The sequence below is a fragment of the Planococcus citri genome, chromosome 3 (assembly GCF_950023065.1).
Source record: "Planococcus citri chromosome 3, ihPlaCitr1.1, whole genome shotgun sequence".
Taxonomy (NCBI): domain Eukaryota; kingdom Metazoa; phylum Arthropoda; class Insecta; order Hemiptera; family Pseudococcidae; genus Planococcus; species Planococcus citri.
The window spans coordinates 71,436,442-71,456,232 of record NC_088679.1 but is presented as its reverse complement, the minus strand read 5'-3'; the positions used below and the strand labels follow the sequence as shown (position 1 = coordinate 71,456,232).

Genomic DNA, 19,791 nt, shown 5'->3' with positions numbered 1-19,791 from the left:
ATATGTCATTTCAAAAATATGCGAAGAGGCTCCAGAACGGCTTGAAATTTGAATCCATCCCCAACCGACTCAGTACTTGCAATTAGGGTAGGTAAAGGGTCCTATTATCGACCCGTCTCCTAAATCCAACCACCGCCCTAAATCATCCAATAAGGCTGGAGCCTTCGCAAAAAAAAAACAACAAGGGTCTTGATTTGAAAGTGTAGAAATAATTTTTTTTTAAATTTAGAGATCGGAGTTTATGGTACTGAATTATGACAAATTTTCCAAAATTAGGAAGTTCAATAATCTGCTAGGGCCTCCAGAACGGCTTGAAAGCCCCAGCAAATTTCCCTTTATTCGTCCATTTTCAAAAACTTGGAAGGAAGGAAATTTAATTTCCAAATATTCATATCCTTCGGATTCAACAGAGAAGATTTTTCATTACCTATTTCAACATTTCTGGACTTGTTTATGGTGTTCTTAAAATCCTCTTAAATTGTTGAAAACTAAAATAAATTGCCTCGTTGTCAGTTCTGATGAAATTAAAACCGACGAAAGTGATGTGAAACAATAAATTCTCAGTTTTGTTTGTTTTTAAGAACCAAGTATTTTGGTAAATGTGAATTGTGAACTCAAGGTGTATGATTTTTGAAGAAATGTTCTTGTAAAAGATATTAGCCTCAGATACAAATTCTTAAGAATTACAGGGTTGGGTAAAAGTTCACCAAATTATTCTTTCGATCTTCTCTGATACACTGACACATCGGTTTCTTTGTTCGCATTAATGAAACTTATTGAGACCATACAAATTCATTTAAAAACTAACCAATACCAAAAAAGTCTGAGTATTTAATAAAAAACTGCACTAAAATAATACTTAGATATTTACAAAAAATTGTACTTAAAACTAATGCTAACAACTAAGCAAAACTGAATAATAAAACTTGAAGCTGTTCCTTTCTTCACAAACAATTTGAAAGAAAAACTTGCATCTTACTGTCGAAAACCTTGTTCTATCTTTAGGTTATCACCTAATCTATTCCCAGATATTTTTTTCGGATTTACATATTAAGTATAGGTACAATACCAGCGGGTTATTATTTCCAACATAATTTCAAATAATTTCGCTGGTAAACTTTAGAATACAAATAAACACCGGTGAAAATAAGACCACCAGCTAAAATTATAATAAACACAGAAAACCAAGATTGATAGATTCTTTCAAACAAGTGTAATTTAAAAAACCTTTAGATGAAGACGGGCGCAGCAAACATAATCCAGAGCACGACGCTGGACAAGGATTCGGAATCTGAAAACGAAATGAATAAATTCAATAGGTCTGATGTTTTCAATTTGGACGAGGTGATCCAAAAATAAAATCACGTCAAAATACATTACATATAGTTCTCTCGAACGGTTCCTTACCTTGGTTCGTTGGAGGAGAGGGTTGTACACGTGCAATTTATTTATCAAATCCCTCGAGTACCCATTTCTATCGATGCTAACTCGCGGAGAAACTATTTTAGTTTTTAAATTCATGCTGGAAATTCTACTTAGATCATTACTGATGAAGAAAACATTATTTTCAAAAACTGTGATGAAGTGCATATGAGAATCAAACGTCCAAACCTGAAAAAAAAGTCTTCAATGATTCCAACTGTTTTATCACGAAAACAATGCGGTTCTAACATTATAAGAAATAGGTACATAAATAAGTATGAAATGCCACCAATTTCACCCCATACCTTCATGTGATCTCCTTTAAAAGTTACAGATCTTATCTCTGAAACGTATGATCTAAGTTCAAATCCACTTTTATAGAAATATAATCTCTCAGTTAATTCATCCGCTACCATCATTGTACAAGACTCCATTATAAGGTCATCGAAATGATTCTCATCGGATCCATCCATCGAAGACTTCGTCAAATACGATTTGAAACTTCCTGAGTCCCATTTCGGGGCAACCCAAAACATTAACCTGTAATCAGCCCGTTCATTAATTTATGCACATGTTATAGACAGGTGCATTGTCTATAGCACATGTCTAATTAGTAGAAAATATCTTGCATGGCACGTATTTGAAATTAAATTAACCAACCCAAATCTTGGAGCTAACGTAACGAAAGTTATATCACCGGATTTGAGCTGTTTGCAAATTTTACCGTCATTTGAACAGACTGATAGAGACGACGATGTTGAATAATAAATATTATTCGTTATCCAATCAACAGCAAGGGAAACAATTTTTTCATCTGAAACACACAGGTATAAAAAATAATGTAGGATACAAGTAGATCGTATACTTTATAAATGAGCAACAAGGTAAATATGAATGTGTGATTAAAAAATTGAAAATCATTCAAACCCACTATATTGTTCAAAGCTGAAATTACAACCATTCAAAATGTTTCAAGAAATTAAAATTATAGACAGTTGCGTAGCCAGAGCATATTTGGAGGGGGGTGGGTTTGGTTTTGTGAGAAAGGTCCATCTTATGATGCTAGGAAGAGGGAAAAAAATTAGCCCGAGCGTAGCGAGGGCAAAACCTATTGAAAATTCTCATTTTAATGCGTGAAAGGACAACGTTTTTTTTATAAGAGGACGTTGATTGTTTTGGCTTCAAAATTTCAGAAATTGAATGATTTTTTTTTTAGAAATTTCAAGTCTGAAATAGAAAAGCAAAAATGCCCAAACAAAGTGAGGGCAAAAAAAGCTCACGAAATTTCGTGTATTGAGAAGTAAAAAAACATTTTTTTTTCGACCTGAGGAGTTTATTTTTGAATTTACGTGAACATTTTTTTGAGTTTGAACATGGATTTTCAGAAAGTTTGATTTTGAAAAAGAAAAATCAACAGGCCTGAGCGAAGCGAGGGCTGAAGTAGAAAAACTGTACTTAGCTTGAGCAAAGCGAAGGCAAAATATTTCAAAAATGTGCCATCAAGTTTCAAAAAAGTCGGAATATATGTTTTTTTCTAGACCGAAAATTTTCAAAATTTATCAATAACGTTATATTTCTACTGTGGGTCCGAAACAATTTTGGGATTGAGTTTCGGTATAAGGATCAAAATTTCTTCATTTCAGGATTGGATTTGTTTTACTAGTATTGTTCTTCTAGATTTTTATTTCAGTTTCGAGATTGGTTTCAGGATTGGAAAAATTTTTTTGGTTCCGGGAAAAATTGGTTCTGGTTTCAGGATTTTTATTTCAACCAATTTTAAGCCCAAATTGACCAATAGACCTTTCAAGGAGTCTAACAAATGAGAGTTTTTGAATGCATGTGCAGTGGAGCAATTTTAATCGTCAAATTTTGACGGCGACTCTGAGCTCAAGGGAGGGGGGTCGAGACCCCCCTGGCTACGCCTCTGGAATTAGAAGAAATTATTACCAAACGTAGGGTATTTTATTCATGACGAATTAAATTACCTGAATTGATGATTTCTTGTGGCTCATCATTAGAAATCGCTGACATTTTGAAAATTCGTTTCTTCTGTCGCGACGAACCTTCATAAAAATAATTATTGGAACGATCGATTCTAAGATTTTTGTCGGTTGAGTAATACGCGTAATCATGGGCGGCAGTTGAGGCAGTACATTCGTAGGTCAATTCTTTGGAAACAGAATCCGTATGGGTGAAAAGATTCGTTGATCTGAATTTACGATCTGTCCAGTACAACAGCGTAACTCCTTTTACCGCTGCAAAAAAAAAAACGTAAGAGCCAAATTTTTGTGCCAGAAACATTGAAGGCTCTTGAACTACTTGCACCCTCGCTTCGCTCCTGTGCTTCGCCTGTGTTTAGGGGGACTTTGTCCCCCCTGCACCCCTTGGGCTTCGCCCAACTCTCTCTTTCCGCTGTTTCCTTCTTGTGTTTGCAGGGGGACTTTGTCCCCCCTGAACCCCCCTTGGGCTTCGCCCAACTCTCTCTTTCCGCTATTTCCTTCTTGTATTTGGGGGGAGACCTCGTCCCCCTGCACCCCCTTGGGCTTCGCCCAACTCTCTCCTTCCACTGGATCCTTCTTATATTCTCGGGGGAAAGTCCCCTGCACCCCCTCGAGCTTCGCCCAACTCTCTTCTTCCTCCTGCAAAAAGTATGGTACCTAACAAACCTGTCTTGACCCTGAAACAGGTCAACTGGGATTGAAAGGTTAAAACAGGCAAAAGGGCTTTCGGGTACATCCTCCCATTGTACTGTGAAAATTTGAACTTTCTAGGTCAATTTGGAGGTGCTATAGGCTTTCCTAAATGTCAAAAAACACATTTGACCCTGGAAAGGGGTCAAATAGGGTTGGAAAGTTGAAACATGCAAAAGGCACTTCGGGTACACCCTCCCATTGTGCTGTGAAAATTTGGACCCTCTGGGTCAATTTGGAGGGGCTACAAGCTGTCTGAAAAATTGGAAAACGCGTAAAATAAAAATCCAGTTTTTTGACCCTTGAGAGAGGTCAAATCGGGTTGGAAGGTTGAAACCTGCAAAAGGCACTTCGGATACATCCTCTCAATAGGGGTGAGGGGGTCAAAAACTGGGGTCAAATGTGGTTTTTCCCACCTTAATAGGAGTGGGGATGACCTAGGGAGCTGAAATTTAGATATGTTAATCACCATGAGGGTACTGATCAATGGTATGATTTTGGACCTTTTTCATCTATTTGGGGTCATATTATGCCCCTCCAAAAAAATGACCTTTCTGTAGAAATGAGATTGGAAGGTTGAATCATGCGAAAGGCACTTTGGGTACATCCTCTCAATATACTGCGAGAATTTGGACCCTCTAGGTCAATTTGGAGAGGCTGTAGGCTGTCTGAAAAATTGAAAAATGAGTAAAATAGACCAAAAATCCACTTTTTGACCCTGGAGAGAGGTCAAATAGGGTTGGAAGGTTGAAACCTGCAATAATCCCTCATGGGACACTCTCTCATTATATGCTGAAAATTTGGACCTTCTAGATCAATTTTAGGGGTGGGGAGGGGGTCAAAAATTGGGGTCAAATGTGGGTTTTCCCACCTTAAACGGAGTGGGGATGACCTAGGAAGCTGAAATTTGGATATGTTGATCACAATGGAAACACTGACCAGTAGTATGATTTTGGACTCTTTTCATCTATTTGGGGTCATATTATGCCCCTCCAAAAAAATGACCTTTCTGTAATTTTCAACTTTGACCCTTCAAACTAGAGGGATCAATTCTAGGTCCTAAAAAAACCCTATTCCCCAAGTTTGAGTTGATTTGATCAATTAGAGCAGGTTCCAGGTCATAAAATTTAAAAATCTCAATCGTGCTGAAACTTATAAAAATAAATAAATAAATATATACAACTATATAAAAACTGACACACCGGGAATCGCCTAGTTTGAGCTCAAAATGTCGAGAACTATTAAAATGTTTGACCCCAGACCTTTTTATCCAAAGTTGGGCCTACCGCAATAGCCATCATTTTTTACAAAAATTTGGCTAAAAAACATGCATCCTTGAAAATTACAATGTAAAGGATGACTTGATACGAGACGTACCTAAGATGGCCCGGTAGGCTATAAACTTTTTCTTTCGACAACAGTTTGTCAGTTTGTCTTTTATTACGGAGTAGGAGAGAATCGTTAAGGATGAATTAAGATCGTAAAATTACTTCAACGGTCAAAAATCAAGAATCAGAGCGACGTAAATGGAAAATCATTGCAAGAGGTTAAAATTTGACGGGTTCAAATTCTCAGCCACTGAACTTGAAATATTGAAGCTGGAGGCTCCAGATTAAGTTCAAAAATGGTAGAAATCGACTCTAGAATCGGCTTGAGAATAGAAACTAATTTTCAAACTTTTCACCTATAGGTAATTTATTTTTTTATTTTTTTGATGAAAAATCGGCGTACAAAAGGCTAGGAAAACCTTTAATCATAGATTGAAAAATGAACTCTAGTACTCTCTAAATTTAAAGCAGTCAAATTTCACTGCTTAGCAGTCACGACATTTTGCCTTTTTAAAGCAGTAGTTTTTTTTACTACAAAACAGTGAAAAAAACTACTGCTTTAAAAAGGCAAAATGTCGTGACTGCTAAGCAGTGAAATTGACTGTTTCAAATTTAGAGAGTAGGTAACTGAAAATTTGGTTCTGAGATATGTGCAAGACGAATTTAAAACTGACTCACTGTTATCCTTCGGCCAACATTTGGAATTCCTGATATCGCCGACTCCCCCGACATAATTTTCGTCACAAAAACATCCGGTATTATTGACGAATTGAACGCATTTGTGATCGCAAATATCATTTTTTGAGTCGCATTCTTCGAAATGATACCGCACATGAAACAATAAATTGATATGTAGGTAAATTACGTACATCTAAAATAAAATATGTAGGTACCTACCAAATAAGCTATATCGAGTCGAAAAAATATGCGTTTTTTATATTTACCTACCTTGACATAAAGCATCGAATTCTGAACAACACAAAGGTCCATCAGGAGTCTTGAAACAAGCTATTTGAGAAGCTTTTAGAGTATTATCGTTGGAATATCCGTCTGCAAAAAGATTTTGATCAAGTATACTTTTAAAAAAAGTATCAACTAGGTACCTAAGACCAAGGTGTCTAAACGATCCTTGTACAGTATTCCTGAGTTGATACATATACGTATCTACCTACGTACCTCTACCTACACGTAGGTGGACGATTATTAGCTCTTATAAGGTTACTCACCATTTAAACAGCCGCTTTTTTCATCAGAACAATCGAAGCAATTACAGAAACCGTCACAAGTGAGATTGAAATCCAAACATCTTAATCCATCGTCACATAAATATTTTCCTTTACCTAACGAGCAATCTTTCACGTTGACTTCATCACCTGATAAAAAGGAAATAATGTTAGATTTTTGAATGGTTTCTAGAAAGGAATTTCAATATTTTTACTGATTTACCGCAGTTGTATTCGTCGCCGATTTTAGAACAATCATGAAGGGTATTACATCGAACTGTAGCATTCTTACAATCAATGAAAGACATACGGCCACCGTAACCATTCGAAAACGATTTTCCGCAGTTGAATTCCCCCACGCCACAGTTTTCCTTTAATCAGAATAGGTATAGTTATGAAAATAGGTACATAAAAGAAACCGCAGCTCAGCTGTAAGTGCAATTAACCTTATTCGTGCAGGGGGTAAACAATGTTCATATTATTTCATGAAATTGGAAAAAGTTAATGTCCAACAAAAAAACGAGTTTTTCTTGAATTTTTAGTTCTGCGATTTTTTCAATTTTAAAGCAGACAAAAAGGTTTTAAGGGTGGAGAGGAACTTTATGAAGGCATTTTTATTTATCTATAGCCATCTAGGTATCGATAAATAGGTACACAAGCTACAAAATCACCGCGACATTACAATCTCATTTGAATTTCGAAAGACTATCTTGTGCTGAAATTTGGATCGAATTAAATTCCAAGAGAAATCCTCGAAAAACAGCACAGTCTGACCCGCCTCCCCGCCACCAAAATTTCAGCGGTCCAATTTGATTTTTTGATGAAATTTGACAATCATTTTCGGCGATTTATTAGTACTTATTCAGTAAACGTGAGATGATGATTAGTCCTGAAACCAATATAAAGTCCTCAAAACCAAAGTTCACTATTTCGAGCCATTGGAAGCCTCCAGCTGAAAAATCAATTGGGGTAGGTAAAATTTTGGTCAAGGAGGTTTCAGAACTCGTCATGCTTTCTCAAAAAAAAAAAAATCATGTTCCTCGTTCCTGTTCATATCGAAGGCCGGAAGGCGAACACCGCCATTTCCTTTGTATTTTTAAACAATGGTGTCCGACCACGTGGCTGTTTTTGTTGCTGCGGCCTTCATTACTTTATATAGATCTATAATTAAATTTACTTTATCACAACTGGATTCATCACTGGTACCAGTAAACGTCGAGCTACCAACACAGTCGATTTCTCCATCACAAATTAATTGATTGCTGATGTACGTTCCATTTGGACAACGGAAGGTTTTGTATTCCAAATCAACGCAGTGTACCTGTTTTCAGCATAAAACGAAGTCACTTGATGCAAGGAATACAAAGTACTTACTTACATATAGGAAAACTGAGTCAAATGACAAATTAGACCGAGTGGATATAATCAAACGTTTCTATAAAGTTCAAACTTACCTCGACAAAAGTGCAAATTAAGATGAATATTAGCTTTGAAACGCGCTTCATTTCTCACAGAATTACACACGCGAAAAATACTAAAATCATGCTTAAAATTTAGTAATCACGAACATAGGTCTCTACTTTGGGAACTGACAATTTGACAGTTGGACTGAACAGGGTAGGAACAAATTTTGCTACAAGAAAATGTTGATCCTCCAGTGCCACGTCCTCAAATTCAAGTGATGATGACTGCTGAACTGCCTCTAAACGTTTCAAGCATAGACTATAGAGTTATTATCTTGATTACAAAAAGAAATTCTCTCCACTAATGGAGCTTTTTATCAAAAACTTGAAAAAAATTCAATTCTTGACGAACTTTTAAAAGTTTAAAATAAATATTAAAATTTGGTAATATACCTAATTTGATGTGGAAAGCTAAAATTAGTTTATATTCTACTTTGATCTGAGGCTGACCTTCTGAATCCATTTTTTTTGGATAAAATGGCCTGAAAAAAAGGACCCGAATGTAATTAAAAACCTATAATCAAGTATAAGGTTAAGGCCTCAAAAGGAAATCACTCCAAATTTGATCAGAAATGCAATTTTTGGAAAGAGCAGGGTCCGAAATCCGCATAAACAAAATTTCAGTGCTCAGATTTTATTTTTTGATTGTTGACAAATTTTTAAAACTCCAAATATGGCGATTTTATTCCACAATTTTCAGCCGTGCTGGAGCCTCCGGCATCCTTTTTGGTTATTCCAGAAACATGTTTTTTTTTTGTCGAGAGAATTTTTCTCTTTGAAACAACAAAGTTTAGGTAATATGTACTAATACTCGTAAGTCTTATAGCCTATAATTATAGGTATGATTGGGAGCTCCTTGACGGACCTTGACTATTATTGATAGGTAAATTTCTAGGTAGGTTGGTGCCAGGCAGCTAAGAACTCAAAATGGATATTTTCAAATTACAAAAATTACTTCTAACGAAATAAAATAAATACTCACATACTCAATTTTACTATCTCATAGGTTTATTTTTGAAACAACTGAGATCTTCAATATCAATCTACAGTCATCGACAAATGTTCCCCAATAAACTAAATGGTTAGCTACTATCACAGTTTAAAAGCCATTATTTTCCAAAAATCAAACTTTATTTCAAATCAGTCGCCTACCTATGGGACCCTTTTATTCGATTTTGTCTCAAAAAATGAAAAATTTGTCGTTTTTCAGCAGATTTACCTACATTGAAAAGTCCGACTTTTTCGATAAAAATATGCTAAAAAGTTTCATTTTTTTTGCCAAAAATCATTAAAAACTGTTGATTTTTGCAAAATTTCCTAAAAACCGCATTTCCCCCCAAAATTGCTTTTAAGTCTCGTTTTCCCGTCAAAATTATCAAAATGTTTCTTTCATTTCAGAAATTGAAAAAAAATAAAAAATTTTCATTTTTATGTTAAAAATCAATTTTTGAGATTTTTTTCAATTGAAAATAGGTGGAAGACATTTTTTTTCAATTTTTGACATGAAAGAAACATTTTGATAATTTTGACAAAAAAAAAACTAAAAAGAAACCTGTAAAGCAATTTTGGAAAATAAATGAGGCTTTTTGTGATTTTTTTTTGCAAAAAACGACAATTTTTAATGATTTTCGGCAAAAAAATTGAAATTTTCATCATATTTTTTTGATCGAAAAAGTGGTACTAATATGGTATTATGATCTAAAATGAGAATTATTTTTAGCTGAATCGGAATAAAATAGGTTTTTGGGGGAAAAAGCTAGAGTTCCTGCTAGCAGAGTGCAAAATCGCTAGACTTCCCACTAATAGCTAGATTGAAAATATCTGGCGATTTTCCTGAACCAAAATCGCTAGGAATAGCTTGAAAATCGCTAAAACGGCAACACTGAAAGTAGGTATGGTTCAAGTTGCGAATGGTTGAGAATTGATACCTCCCTATAAATTATAATTATTTCAAAGCTCGAAAAAAAATGGTGAAGAGTATTGTAATTAAAGGCCACAGCCTAAAATAGACAACTTGCGTTAATGACTTAAGAGTTAAGACATAGGTATTGATCAAATTGATGTATTCAAATAGGTAACACTATTTTAATCGAAGATGGTGAATCAAAGGTCATCACACATCAGATATATTATATTCCCTATAGGTACCTAGGTACTTGTAATATTTGTGAATAAAGTGTTTACTGCTCAGCATCCACGAATATTTACATCATTAAGATGGAGCTAAGATTATTATAAATGATGTTTATTAGACACCACTTACCAACACTGTCCATATTTTCTGCCTCTTTCACGGGTGTCCCTAATACCAAACACGGCGGCAGAAATGTAATACACAAAGCTCTTTTTCAACGAGAAGCATTATCGATGCCACGGAAGACCGATTAAAATGCCCAAATGTACCATAATAATTAAAAACAATTACTTTAATATTACGTTATCAGCACAATTTATCCACTTAGTAAAGTGGACAAAAAATGGGAAAGAGGGGAAGAGGGGGACCTCTCCTGCCTATACATCTGTATGATTTTACTCATATAGTTAACCTAGCACCAACAAGCTGGATATATCGAAGCAAAGTGAAGATGCTCTCATACACCAAACACCGTGATGGTATACATAGCTTGGTGCGCGAGCGGAAGTCATAATAGTTCCCACTTACCTACACTTCCAGTTACAGGGTGCCCAGAAATATCGGGTACCCCTAAAAAAGTTTTCTAACTAAATACTTTGGTTGGTCACAGTGAATGATAATAATGATAACACATGATTGGTTGTTGGACTGGAGAGATAACATTCCACCAATCATATATGCATCTATTTCACGTTGCCAACCTACATTTTTAATGAAACACTTTCTTAGGGGTACCCGATATTTCTGGGCACCCTGTACGTATAGAGAGAATTATACAAATAACTACTAATGTAGAGAGGCCATATCTCACCATATCAACATTACTTTAGGTATTGGAAAAATTTCAAAATTTATTCAATTATCAATTAAGGATTAATATTCTTATTGTTACCTACAAATTAAAAAGAAAATTATACAATAAGTACATAAAAAAGCTAATATTAAAGACCTAGGTAAGATAAGTAGGTACAGTTGGGAAAATTACTAGAAAATGAGTACTTAGGTACTTATTAATTTTTTAAAAAAATATTTTTGAATAAAGAATTCAAACCATGAGAATGAAAATGTTGAATAAGTAAAGAGAAATGCTGTTTTTTGGCTAAATATGAGACAATTTTTCGACACTAATAAATGTGAATATAATCTCAAATGACTGTGACCATAAAATTTTTTGGTCGAGGGGTGCTCTTTTAAATAGTCTTGTCCTGTCAATTCCAAGTACATATTTAGTTTCAATTAATTCGAGCGGTTCAGTTCCTCTGGAACTGGAAGTAGTTGTCATAAGGGAGAGTTGTTCAGACAGAGATGAGTAAATTTTTTGTATTCAGGAATATTAGGTGGTATGTACCTAAAGAGGTGAAATTCTTGAAGCAGCAGACCTTTAATCAAATTGTCAGTTTCGATAAAGTAATCGGTCAGATGATTTTAAAACATATCAGAATTGTAATTATTGAGATAACGCCGGAGTAGAAACCCGCACATGACAACGATACTCGAAATTTTCAACGTTTCTGTTCTGATGTTGGAACCCGTATTGTAGATCTTAGTTGGTCTCATAAATGTAGTCTCATTCAAGCACGTGTAGTTCAACAAACCTTTACTCAAAGACGGACGAGTTAAGCATAATCCAGCGCAAGATGCTGGACAAGGATTCCGAATCTGTAAGAACCGAAAACAATAAAATTTTAGTATTCAATTTGTAAGTCGATATTGTTAAATGTTAGGTAAAATATTGTGCTTGTGCTACTGAAACTTGCTCGGTACCTACTTTTGTAAATTGAAGGTGGGGATTATACACGTATAACATTTTTGGCCTGTATTCGCTACCTTTCCTAAATTTGTAATTTTCCCCGTATTTTTTTGGAACCGGAAACCGCGCCGCAAGAGTATTAGTTCTATTTTCTATACTGCAGATTCTTCTATCAAAAGTTCCATCCGGGTCCGGCACAATGAAAAAAAATTCTTCTTCATAATAAATGCCCATGTCCCAATACAAGTAATCTGAACCATGAGTAAATTCTGATTCCCAGTAATATAGTTTGAACTTCAGTGGCCTAACCTGTAAAGTCATACGTCACTACGTCAGACATGTAATAGGTATTATTTCACGCAGATTTATAATTTCCTTCCTTCGAAATGCTTGAAATATTTACAATTTTATCGAGATACTTACTTATCATACTTTAACTAGGTATACCTACCTCTTTCTTTCCTCCGTTAAAATTTACAGAATGTATAATATTATCATCATAATGCGTACGCCAGTATATTCTTTCAGTCAGCTCATCAACTGTCATCATATCTAGTTTAAGATAGTTTGTTTTCAATAAAGTAGGACTGAAATTAAATATTGAAATCTGATCTGATCCATCCATTGAAGACTTCATTAGTTTCGAACGATCATCCGAAACCCAGAACATTAATCTGTAATGAAATCAAGTTGGTGATGAATTAATGATAGACATTTATAGGTAGGTACTACTTAGGTAGCTAAGGATGGCGGTTTCCGAGCATTTCCCCGAATACATTTTATCGAATGGAAAAACCCCGAATTGACATTTTTCCAATGACCAATTTTTCCGAATCCATCCATTCCGAACACCATTATCTAATGCGCAAAATTGGATAGAATAAGTTCAGTTTTATTATGTAGGTATCAATATTATTTTTATTCATTAATTTTTTTTCACGCAAATAAATTGCGAAAAATACCAGTTTTTTTTTTATGTTGGTCAAACTTCTTGAAGAGTCTAGTTTTTTTGTACACATTACAAAAAAAAACTTTACTTATTTAAAATCAAAATTGCCAAAAAGTTTGTCTTTTTTTTGTCATAAAAAATCCGTTTTACTAACCCAAGTCGAGAGGCCAGATTGATGAATTGCGCTCCGCCAGATTTCATCTGCTCACATATACGACAGTCATTCGAACAAACTAATATGAAGTTGTACGTGGCGAAATATATATTATGAGTGATCCAATCGACAGCAAGTGAATTGATTTTTGTAGAAATTTCTTCTGCAGATGATGCATAAAAATCAACAGAATGAGCAAAAAATGAACGAAACAAAAAAATGATAATGATAACTTAAAAAAGTGATACAATACCAGTTCCGACTTTCATGATTTCGTGAGTTTCGTTCTTGGTAATGGACGTTTTGAATACGGACGTATACGGAACTGCATCTTTAATAGTAATAGTTTGATTCTCTTTACCGGGAGGAGCATCCGGGTAGCTGTGTACATGATAAACATGATCTTGAAATGCAGTAAGCGCAGTTGCCCAAAAACCAAAATTGTCGGGGTAATTTTTAACCGTGAAATTCGTATTGGTAAAAAGATTTAATGCTTGAATGTGGTTATCTGACAAGAACACCAACAGCTTCTCCTTTGCAGCTGAGAAAAAATATATGGATACCAATTTTTTTATTAAATCTGGGTGCATCACTGACTTTGCGATAACATTTTCAAAATACATTTATTCAATTACCTCCATTTAAAGATTTCTAAATTAGGTAAGGTATGGGTTTTAAAGCACTTGGGCATGATTTAACGATTAAAATTTCAATTCGATTTCAATGAGCTAAGTTATTGAAATACGTTACTTACCGTTATTGCTTGGAAAACATTCGGCATTCTTGGTACCAGGAACTCCTACATAATTTTCATCACAGATGCATCCAGTTTTATTTCCTAATTGAACGCATTTGTGGGCACAAATTTCGTTCGAGTCACATTCTTTGGATAAAAAAAAAAGAAAAAGAAAGGAAGAAAAGATAAGTATGTAGAAATAGGGGCAAAACAAACACCTACAAAATGAATTCGATGCGACATAACCCAAGTTTAATTAAATTAATTATTATTCGGTAGGTTAAATAGGTACCTTGACACGTGGAATCAAATTCTGAACAACAAATAGGTCCTTTGGGAGTGTTGAAACAAGCCTGATGAGAAGCCTCCATTGAGATTAAGTCTGCGTATCCATCTGTATAATCAGATTTTCCTCCGTAAGGACGAAATATGAACCAGGATAAGGTTTAAGGTACAAACAATAGATAAGTAATTGTAATACAAGTACTTAGGTACTCGAACTTGCCATGTGAGCATCCGCTTTTTTCATCGGAGCAATCAAAACAATTACAAACACCATCGCAAGTGTGACTAAAATCCAAGCATCTTAATCCATCCTGGCATAAATATTTTCCATTACGTAATTCACAGTCGTAGGTGTCAACTTCATCACCTGCGAACAAAATAATAAGTAGAATGAGAATCTGACTCGCGTGATTTTCAATTCCATAAGACGCCATGGTAATTTTAATTTTGTTCATTCTCTAATGAAATACAAACTGCACAATACGTAGTTTGCTAACTGTGACATAAAATCGATGAAAAACGACCACGAAATCGAAAAGCACATATACATTATACAAGTATACCTAGTTTCCGACATTCATCGATCTTTTTTTGGATTTTTGGAGGCCTCAAATGTGAAATTTGGTGATAGCTTTTGAAAATTATAATTTTAAGAGGCTAAAAAATGGAGGTGTTTTGTAAAAAGATTATTTTTTGGCTTTTAAACTTGATTTTTTTTTTAGAAATTTTCATCTTGATCCAGATTAAAGAAAAGAAAACAAGCCCGAGCGAAGGCGAGGGCAAAAGCAAAAGCTTTCAAAAATTTATGTTTTGAAAAATAAAAAATTTCTGAATGTTCCCAGTTAATACTTCAATATTCAATTGGTAGGTAACTAGGTATTGTAATGACTACCAGATTAATTGATAAATAACACTTTCAATTAATAAACTTTAATTAACAAAGCACAAACTTATGAAAAAGGTATAAGTATAAGATTAGCATAGGTGAAACTATTAGGAAGACTGATCAAATGATCCAATGTTTAGGTAGTATTTATATGGAACTTTTGGGTGAAGGGCTTTCAAGTAGCGTTGACAATAAGTGATCGGAGCTGATACATAAGTTGCAACTTGCAAGTTATTAAAGAGTTGGATTATAGCATAATCTATTTGAAGCGCCGTATGTACGTTTTACTGGAGTTGGCTTTGGTGTATAGGCATGAGCGGATTGCTTATAGTTCAGACAGTTTATGGCTCAGTCAGTTTATGGTTTAGGTGGTTTATCAATTGGATCATTTGCGGATATTATGGAATAAGTTCAATTGGATCATTTGCGGATATTTTCGTCATTACAGTATTCATGTTGAAATTCAAGTTGAAATTTTTAAAATTTTCACTTTTCTTCAATTCAGACCTTCTTGGTAACTGCCGAGTAAGAATCGCCCATTTGCCAGCTTTTTTCCAATTCCCGAACGTCTAGGGTGGGTGGGAACCTCCTCTCCCAACCTTTTCACCCCGTGTTATTTATTTCAAAAATTAAAAAATTAATTTTTTCCCAGCTCATTTACTTACCGCAGTTTTCTTCATCTATCGCATCATCGCATTCTGGTCTCGTATTGCATCGAGCAGTAACATTTATGCATTTGTTAAAAGTACAGCTCAACTTTCCTGGGCCACAACGAACCTTTCAATAAAATTACATATTCAAAATAGAATAAGTTCACGATTTCATATGTACATAAATTAAGAAAACGAAACGAACGTAATCATTAAGGCCTTCATCTGAAGTATTCGAGCTTATTGCTTTACCTACTACATTCCCTCTGCGTATCTACATTTGAGGAGGTTAGTGACAAAGTTAGACAAACGCCACTTCCAAAAAAATCGAGTTAGGTATTGATTCTTATATAGGATTTTTAACGCTCTTTTCATTGCCGAGGTCCGTTACTTAAAAAATAGTTCATAAAAGGGTACAAAACTCAGTCAAAGTTTTGCCTCAAAAACTTTGAACGCGTATTTCACCCTTTTATGGACTATTTTGTGAGAAACGGACCTCGGCAATGAAAAGAGCATTAAAAATCCCGTAAGAGTCAATACCCAACTTCATCCACACTTCACAGTAAGGTAGAAAATTCAGCGCTGCATATTTTTGTACTAGATAAAAAACCTCAATTTTCTCGAAACTAACTTCATGGCGTTTGTCTAACTTTGTCACCAACCTCCTCATTTTCAAACACTTGCACTGGTAGATATGCGAATTCGCCCTCAAAAATCATCCAACTGTCCAGGAAATAAATCCGTCGACAAATATAATTTAATTAGGTAGGTATACATAAAAGAATCACTGAATGCCTCATTTATTTACCGTGTAGTGTGCACACAGTGAAGAATGCTCATCATTTCCGTCGTTGATACAATCTGTTTTGTTATCACAGACCAAATGGTCACTGATATACGTTCCATTACGACAACGAAAAGTTTTGTACTCCAAATCATTGCAGTAAATCTGGATAAAATGAAAAACACAGGCTGAAAAACGAATACTTTTACTATCTAAGTTAGTACCTACTTACTACATACATATAAATGTACAAGGTGGACAGAAATATCATGAACCCCTAAAAAAGTTTTCTGCTAAATATTTGTTTGTCACAGTGAATATGATAATAATGATAGCATATGATTGGTTGTTGGACTGAAATGATAACTTTCCACTAAATCTATTTCACGTCGCCAACCTATTTTTTTAATGAAACACTTTCTCTGGGGTTCACGATATTTTTCTGTCCACCCTGTATAACGGACAGTGGTGGTAGCTTGGAATTCTCCCGTGTGTAGCACCATCTGAATTTATTGAGTAAAAAAAAGTCCCAATTTTTTACGCGTGTAGCACCAGTTTTTAACCTTAAACTACTACCCCCCTCCCTCCCAAACTGAGCGTAACAATGTGGATTACAGTGATGGACTGGGTCGGTTTGGGGCCCCTGGCGGATGCACCGAATGGGAGGCCCCAAACATTTTTCTCTTCCCACTCAAGAATCTTTCTCGTTCTGTTTTTTTTTTACCCCAGGTTTGGAAACTTGAATGTGTGTTGTGCGATTTATTTTTGTTCTTGTCTTTCTATTCAATAGGTATTTATTAATAGCAAAAATATGAGATTTTTTCTTGGGGGGGGGGGCGGACAAAAAATTTACAATAAGAAAAAAATACCAATTTTACCGAATAAAATCCAAAATGACAGGTTTTCAAACAGAAACAAAAGATGAAACGACAATTTCGTCAATTGACATAATTCGCCTTTGGGCTTATGAAAAATTCATATTTTCCCTTTTGAATTCATGGAAGATTCAAAAATGGATTTTTTTGGTTTAGAGAAGAGATAGAAATTGACTCGAGTAAAGTGAAGGCAAAAGCTTTTAATAATTCGTATTTCGAGAGGTAAAAAAAACGATCTTTTTTGAAAATTTGTTCACTTTTTTAGCTCAAAATTTTAGAACTTGAATGAAGCTGTTGTTGAAAAATGTCAAATTTGAAAATGCAAAGCAAGCAGGCCCAGAGCGGAGTGAGAGCAAAAAGTGCGAATTTCACTATCTTATAACCTGAAAGGCTCTTTACAACTTTTTTATTCCCATAACAACTTTCTAAATCGTAGAGTAAGAAATGAAATTGATCAAAACAAAATTGTTTTTTTCAACGGACTATTCATCTCTGTAATGATTTTTATCGTTGCGATAATCTGAAAAAAAATTAAAATTAATTCACACTTCGTTCAATTTTCAAATAAAGCAGAAAGTCATAAACTCACAATAGGTAATTTTGTCCATTTATTTGAAGTAGGTAGGTACTATCGACCCTCTTGGTCAAAATTGGATTATGGCTCTTGACGCTTGAATTTTGAAAACGGATTTTGTCCTCTCATTTTTGAAGCTAGACAACACCTTCAAATAACATTTTTTTTTAGTCTACCCTGCAGTTGTATCCAAAGTATTTCTATCCACTAATCGGTCCAGGGCAATTTGAATTTTTTAGAGAAATTTAAAAACTCGCCGGAGGCTCCAAAAAAGGTCAAATCGAGACTGCTTTTGAATCGATAGGTATCGTGTAGATATAGGCATGCTAGGCGATATCTGGTCGAAAACCAATTCTCAAAAAATATATAAAAGCTTATATAAATTTCTATAATGCATGGTTTTAAAAAGAAGAATCATTTTATAGAAAAATTAATTCAAAAAGGAATCATTATAGTATGGATGGCCCTGATCTATTTTGTGATGCCCGTCTCAATTCATTTTTCAAGGGGAAGGCGGTATTCTACAAAATGAGTTATCGAAAATTATCAAAAAATGAACGAAATTCATAGCACTCTACTCACACCGACTGTTTAAACATTACTTATGTGAAGTTAAGACTTTAGCTTAAAAAAATTCGCAAATACTTACCTACCTACATAATGTTATTTATTAATCAATTATCGCATTAAGCCGTGCATATGTAACGAGTAGCCGGTAATAGCAGTGTAACAAACTTACCCAACTAATGCACAAGAACAAAACGATCGCAATTAGGTTAATTTTATCGCCCATTTTACTAATACCTAATTTATGAAAGTATATAAGCAGGCATTCAAGAAAAAAATGCTCTCATATTGCACAGAATGAAAACTTTTTCATCATTGGTACTTAAGGTTATTTATTTAAATTAACTTTTATGAACGTTTTCGCAGAATTATCATAATTACTCGCGAAAAAAGTATACCTATGAATTTTAAAATACGTCACCATTACGTGATAAGTATTCACTGAATCACTGATAAAAAAAATTCTGTTTAGGCTGAAATTGAATTAAGTTAATTTAATTTCAACCTAGAATTGAATTTCCACGTTTTCAGCGAATATACTTCCTTACAAAAAATACTAGTTTTTTTGGCGCAGGCGCGAAATGCATAATTACACCATACATGACTAAGTAGGTACCTACCTAACGCTAGTAGATGACGCATAAAAATAGTCGAGCTACAAATTTTTTAGTGGTGTAGAGCAGGGCGGCTGTTCCCGAAATATTTTTGCCTCCGCAATCGACATAATCGAACGCAATAAACGTAAAAGATAGCGTCGTTTGTGTCGCCAGAAAGCAACCGTGTTGGGCTTGGGCGTAATGTGCGTTATTTTAATTTTTGAGTAACAATTATGTTTATAAACCCTATTGACAATTTTACTAGCAGAATGCTAGCATTAGTAGCACCCACCTAGCATGAGTAGCAGGAAACTAGCATGATACTAGCGTTATGCTAGCATGAAATGAACTGGCATAACATGCTAGCAAAATGCCAGCTTATTACTAGCACGATACAAACTAGCAAGAAGTATGCTAGCAATGAGCTAGCTACACGCTAGCAACATAACTACCGAATGAAGCTAGCATTTCCCGCTAGCAAAATGCTATCATATATCTGATATGAGATGAGCTAGCACACTGCATGCTAGCAATATGCTAGTTAAACCCTTGCACCTTAATTACCAAGTGATGCTAGCACTTCATACTAGCATGATGCTATCATATCGCTAGCATGAGGTGAGCTAGCAAAATGTATGCGAGCAATGTGCTAGTTAAACCCTTGCCTCATAATTACCTAGTAATGCCAGTTGTCCCTGCTAGCATGATGCTATCATATTGCTAAT

The 19,791-nt window shown here is 34.8% G+C and overlaps 2 protein-coding genes across 3 annotated transcripts; both read right to left on the bottom strand.

Moving 5' to 3' along the window:
- Window positions 1-829: 829 nt before the first annotated feature.
- LOC135838860 (vitellogenin receptor-like) lies at window positions 830-10,950 on the bottom strand. The gene is made up of 13 exons (XM_065354660.1): window positions 10,390-10,950; window positions 8,520-8,608; window positions 8,118-8,365; window positions 7,841-7,984; window positions 6,887-7,034; window positions 6,667-6,813; window positions 6,389-6,490; window positions 6,119-6,253; window positions 3,408-3,677; window positions 2,083-2,236; window positions 1,728-1,962; window positions 1,408-1,611; window positions 830-1,291 (listed from the first exon to the last, which is right to left on the bottom strand). Exons 3-13 carry the CDS (start codon window positions 8,166-8,168, stop codon window positions 1,166-1,168), a joined length of 1,716 nt encoding a protein of 571 aa, XP_065210732.1. The 5' UTR covers window positions 8,169-8,365; window positions 8,520-8,608; window positions 10,390-10,950; the 3' UTR covers window positions 830-1,165.
- Window positions 10,951-11,081: 131 nt separating this feature from the next.
- LOC135838865 (vitellogenin receptor Yl-like) lies at window positions 11,082-18,810 on the bottom strand. Of its 2 annotated transcripts, XM_065354668.1 has the most exons (10): window positions 18,643-18,810; window positions 16,479-16,619; window positions 15,686-15,797; window positions 14,142-14,501; window positions 13,868-13,996; window positions 13,367-13,654; window positions 13,114-13,276; window positions 12,462-12,684; window positions 12,029-12,319; window positions 11,082-11,919 (listed from the first exon to the last, which is right to left on the bottom strand). In XM_065354668.1, exons 4-10 carry the CDS (start codon window positions 14,218-14,220, stop codon window positions 11,686-11,688), a joined length of 1,407 nt encoding a protein of 468 aa, XP_065210740.1. In that variant the 5' UTR covers window positions 14,221-14,501; window positions 15,686-15,797; window positions 16,479-16,619; window positions 18,643-18,810; the 3' UTR covers window positions 11,082-11,685. The 2 variants fall into 2 exon arrangements, with proteins under 2 accessions (XP_065210740.1, XP_065210741.1); XM_065354669.1 differs by having other exon boundaries at window positions 16,479-18,810.
- Window positions 18,811-19,791: the final 981 nt, after the last annotated feature.

What these genes read in the sequence shown, in the direction of transcription:
- LOC135838860 (XM_065354660.1), bottom strand. Translation starts at nt 8,168, where the DNA reads ATGAAGCGCGTTTCAAAGCTAATATTCATCTTAATTTGCACTTTTGTC. An exon ending in AAAAAGCGGCTGTTTAAATG is followed by an intron (nt 6,491 to 6,666) that starts GTGAGTAACCTT and finishes ATCTTTTTGCAG; the next exon opens with ACGGATATTCCAACGATAAT. An exon ending in ATTCGATGCTTTATGTCAAG is followed by an intron (nt 6,254 to 6,388) that starts GTAGGTAAATAT and finishes ATCATTTCGAAG; the next exon opens with AATGCGACTCAAAAAATGAT.
- LOC135838865 (XM_065354669.1), bottom strand. Translation starts at nt 14,220, where the DNA reads ATGGAGGCTTCTCATCAGGCTTGTTTCAACACTCCCAAAGGACCTATT. An exon ending in TTAACGGAGGAAAGAAAGAG is followed by an intron (nt 12,320 to 12,461) that starts GTAGGTATACCT and finishes ATGACTTTACAG; the next exon opens with GTTAGGCCACTGAAGTTCAA. An exon ending in CCCACCTTCAATTTACAAAA is followed by an intron (nt 11,920 to 12,028) that starts GTAGGTACCGAG and finishes CGGTTCTTACAG; the next exon opens with ATTCGGAATCCTTGTCCAGC.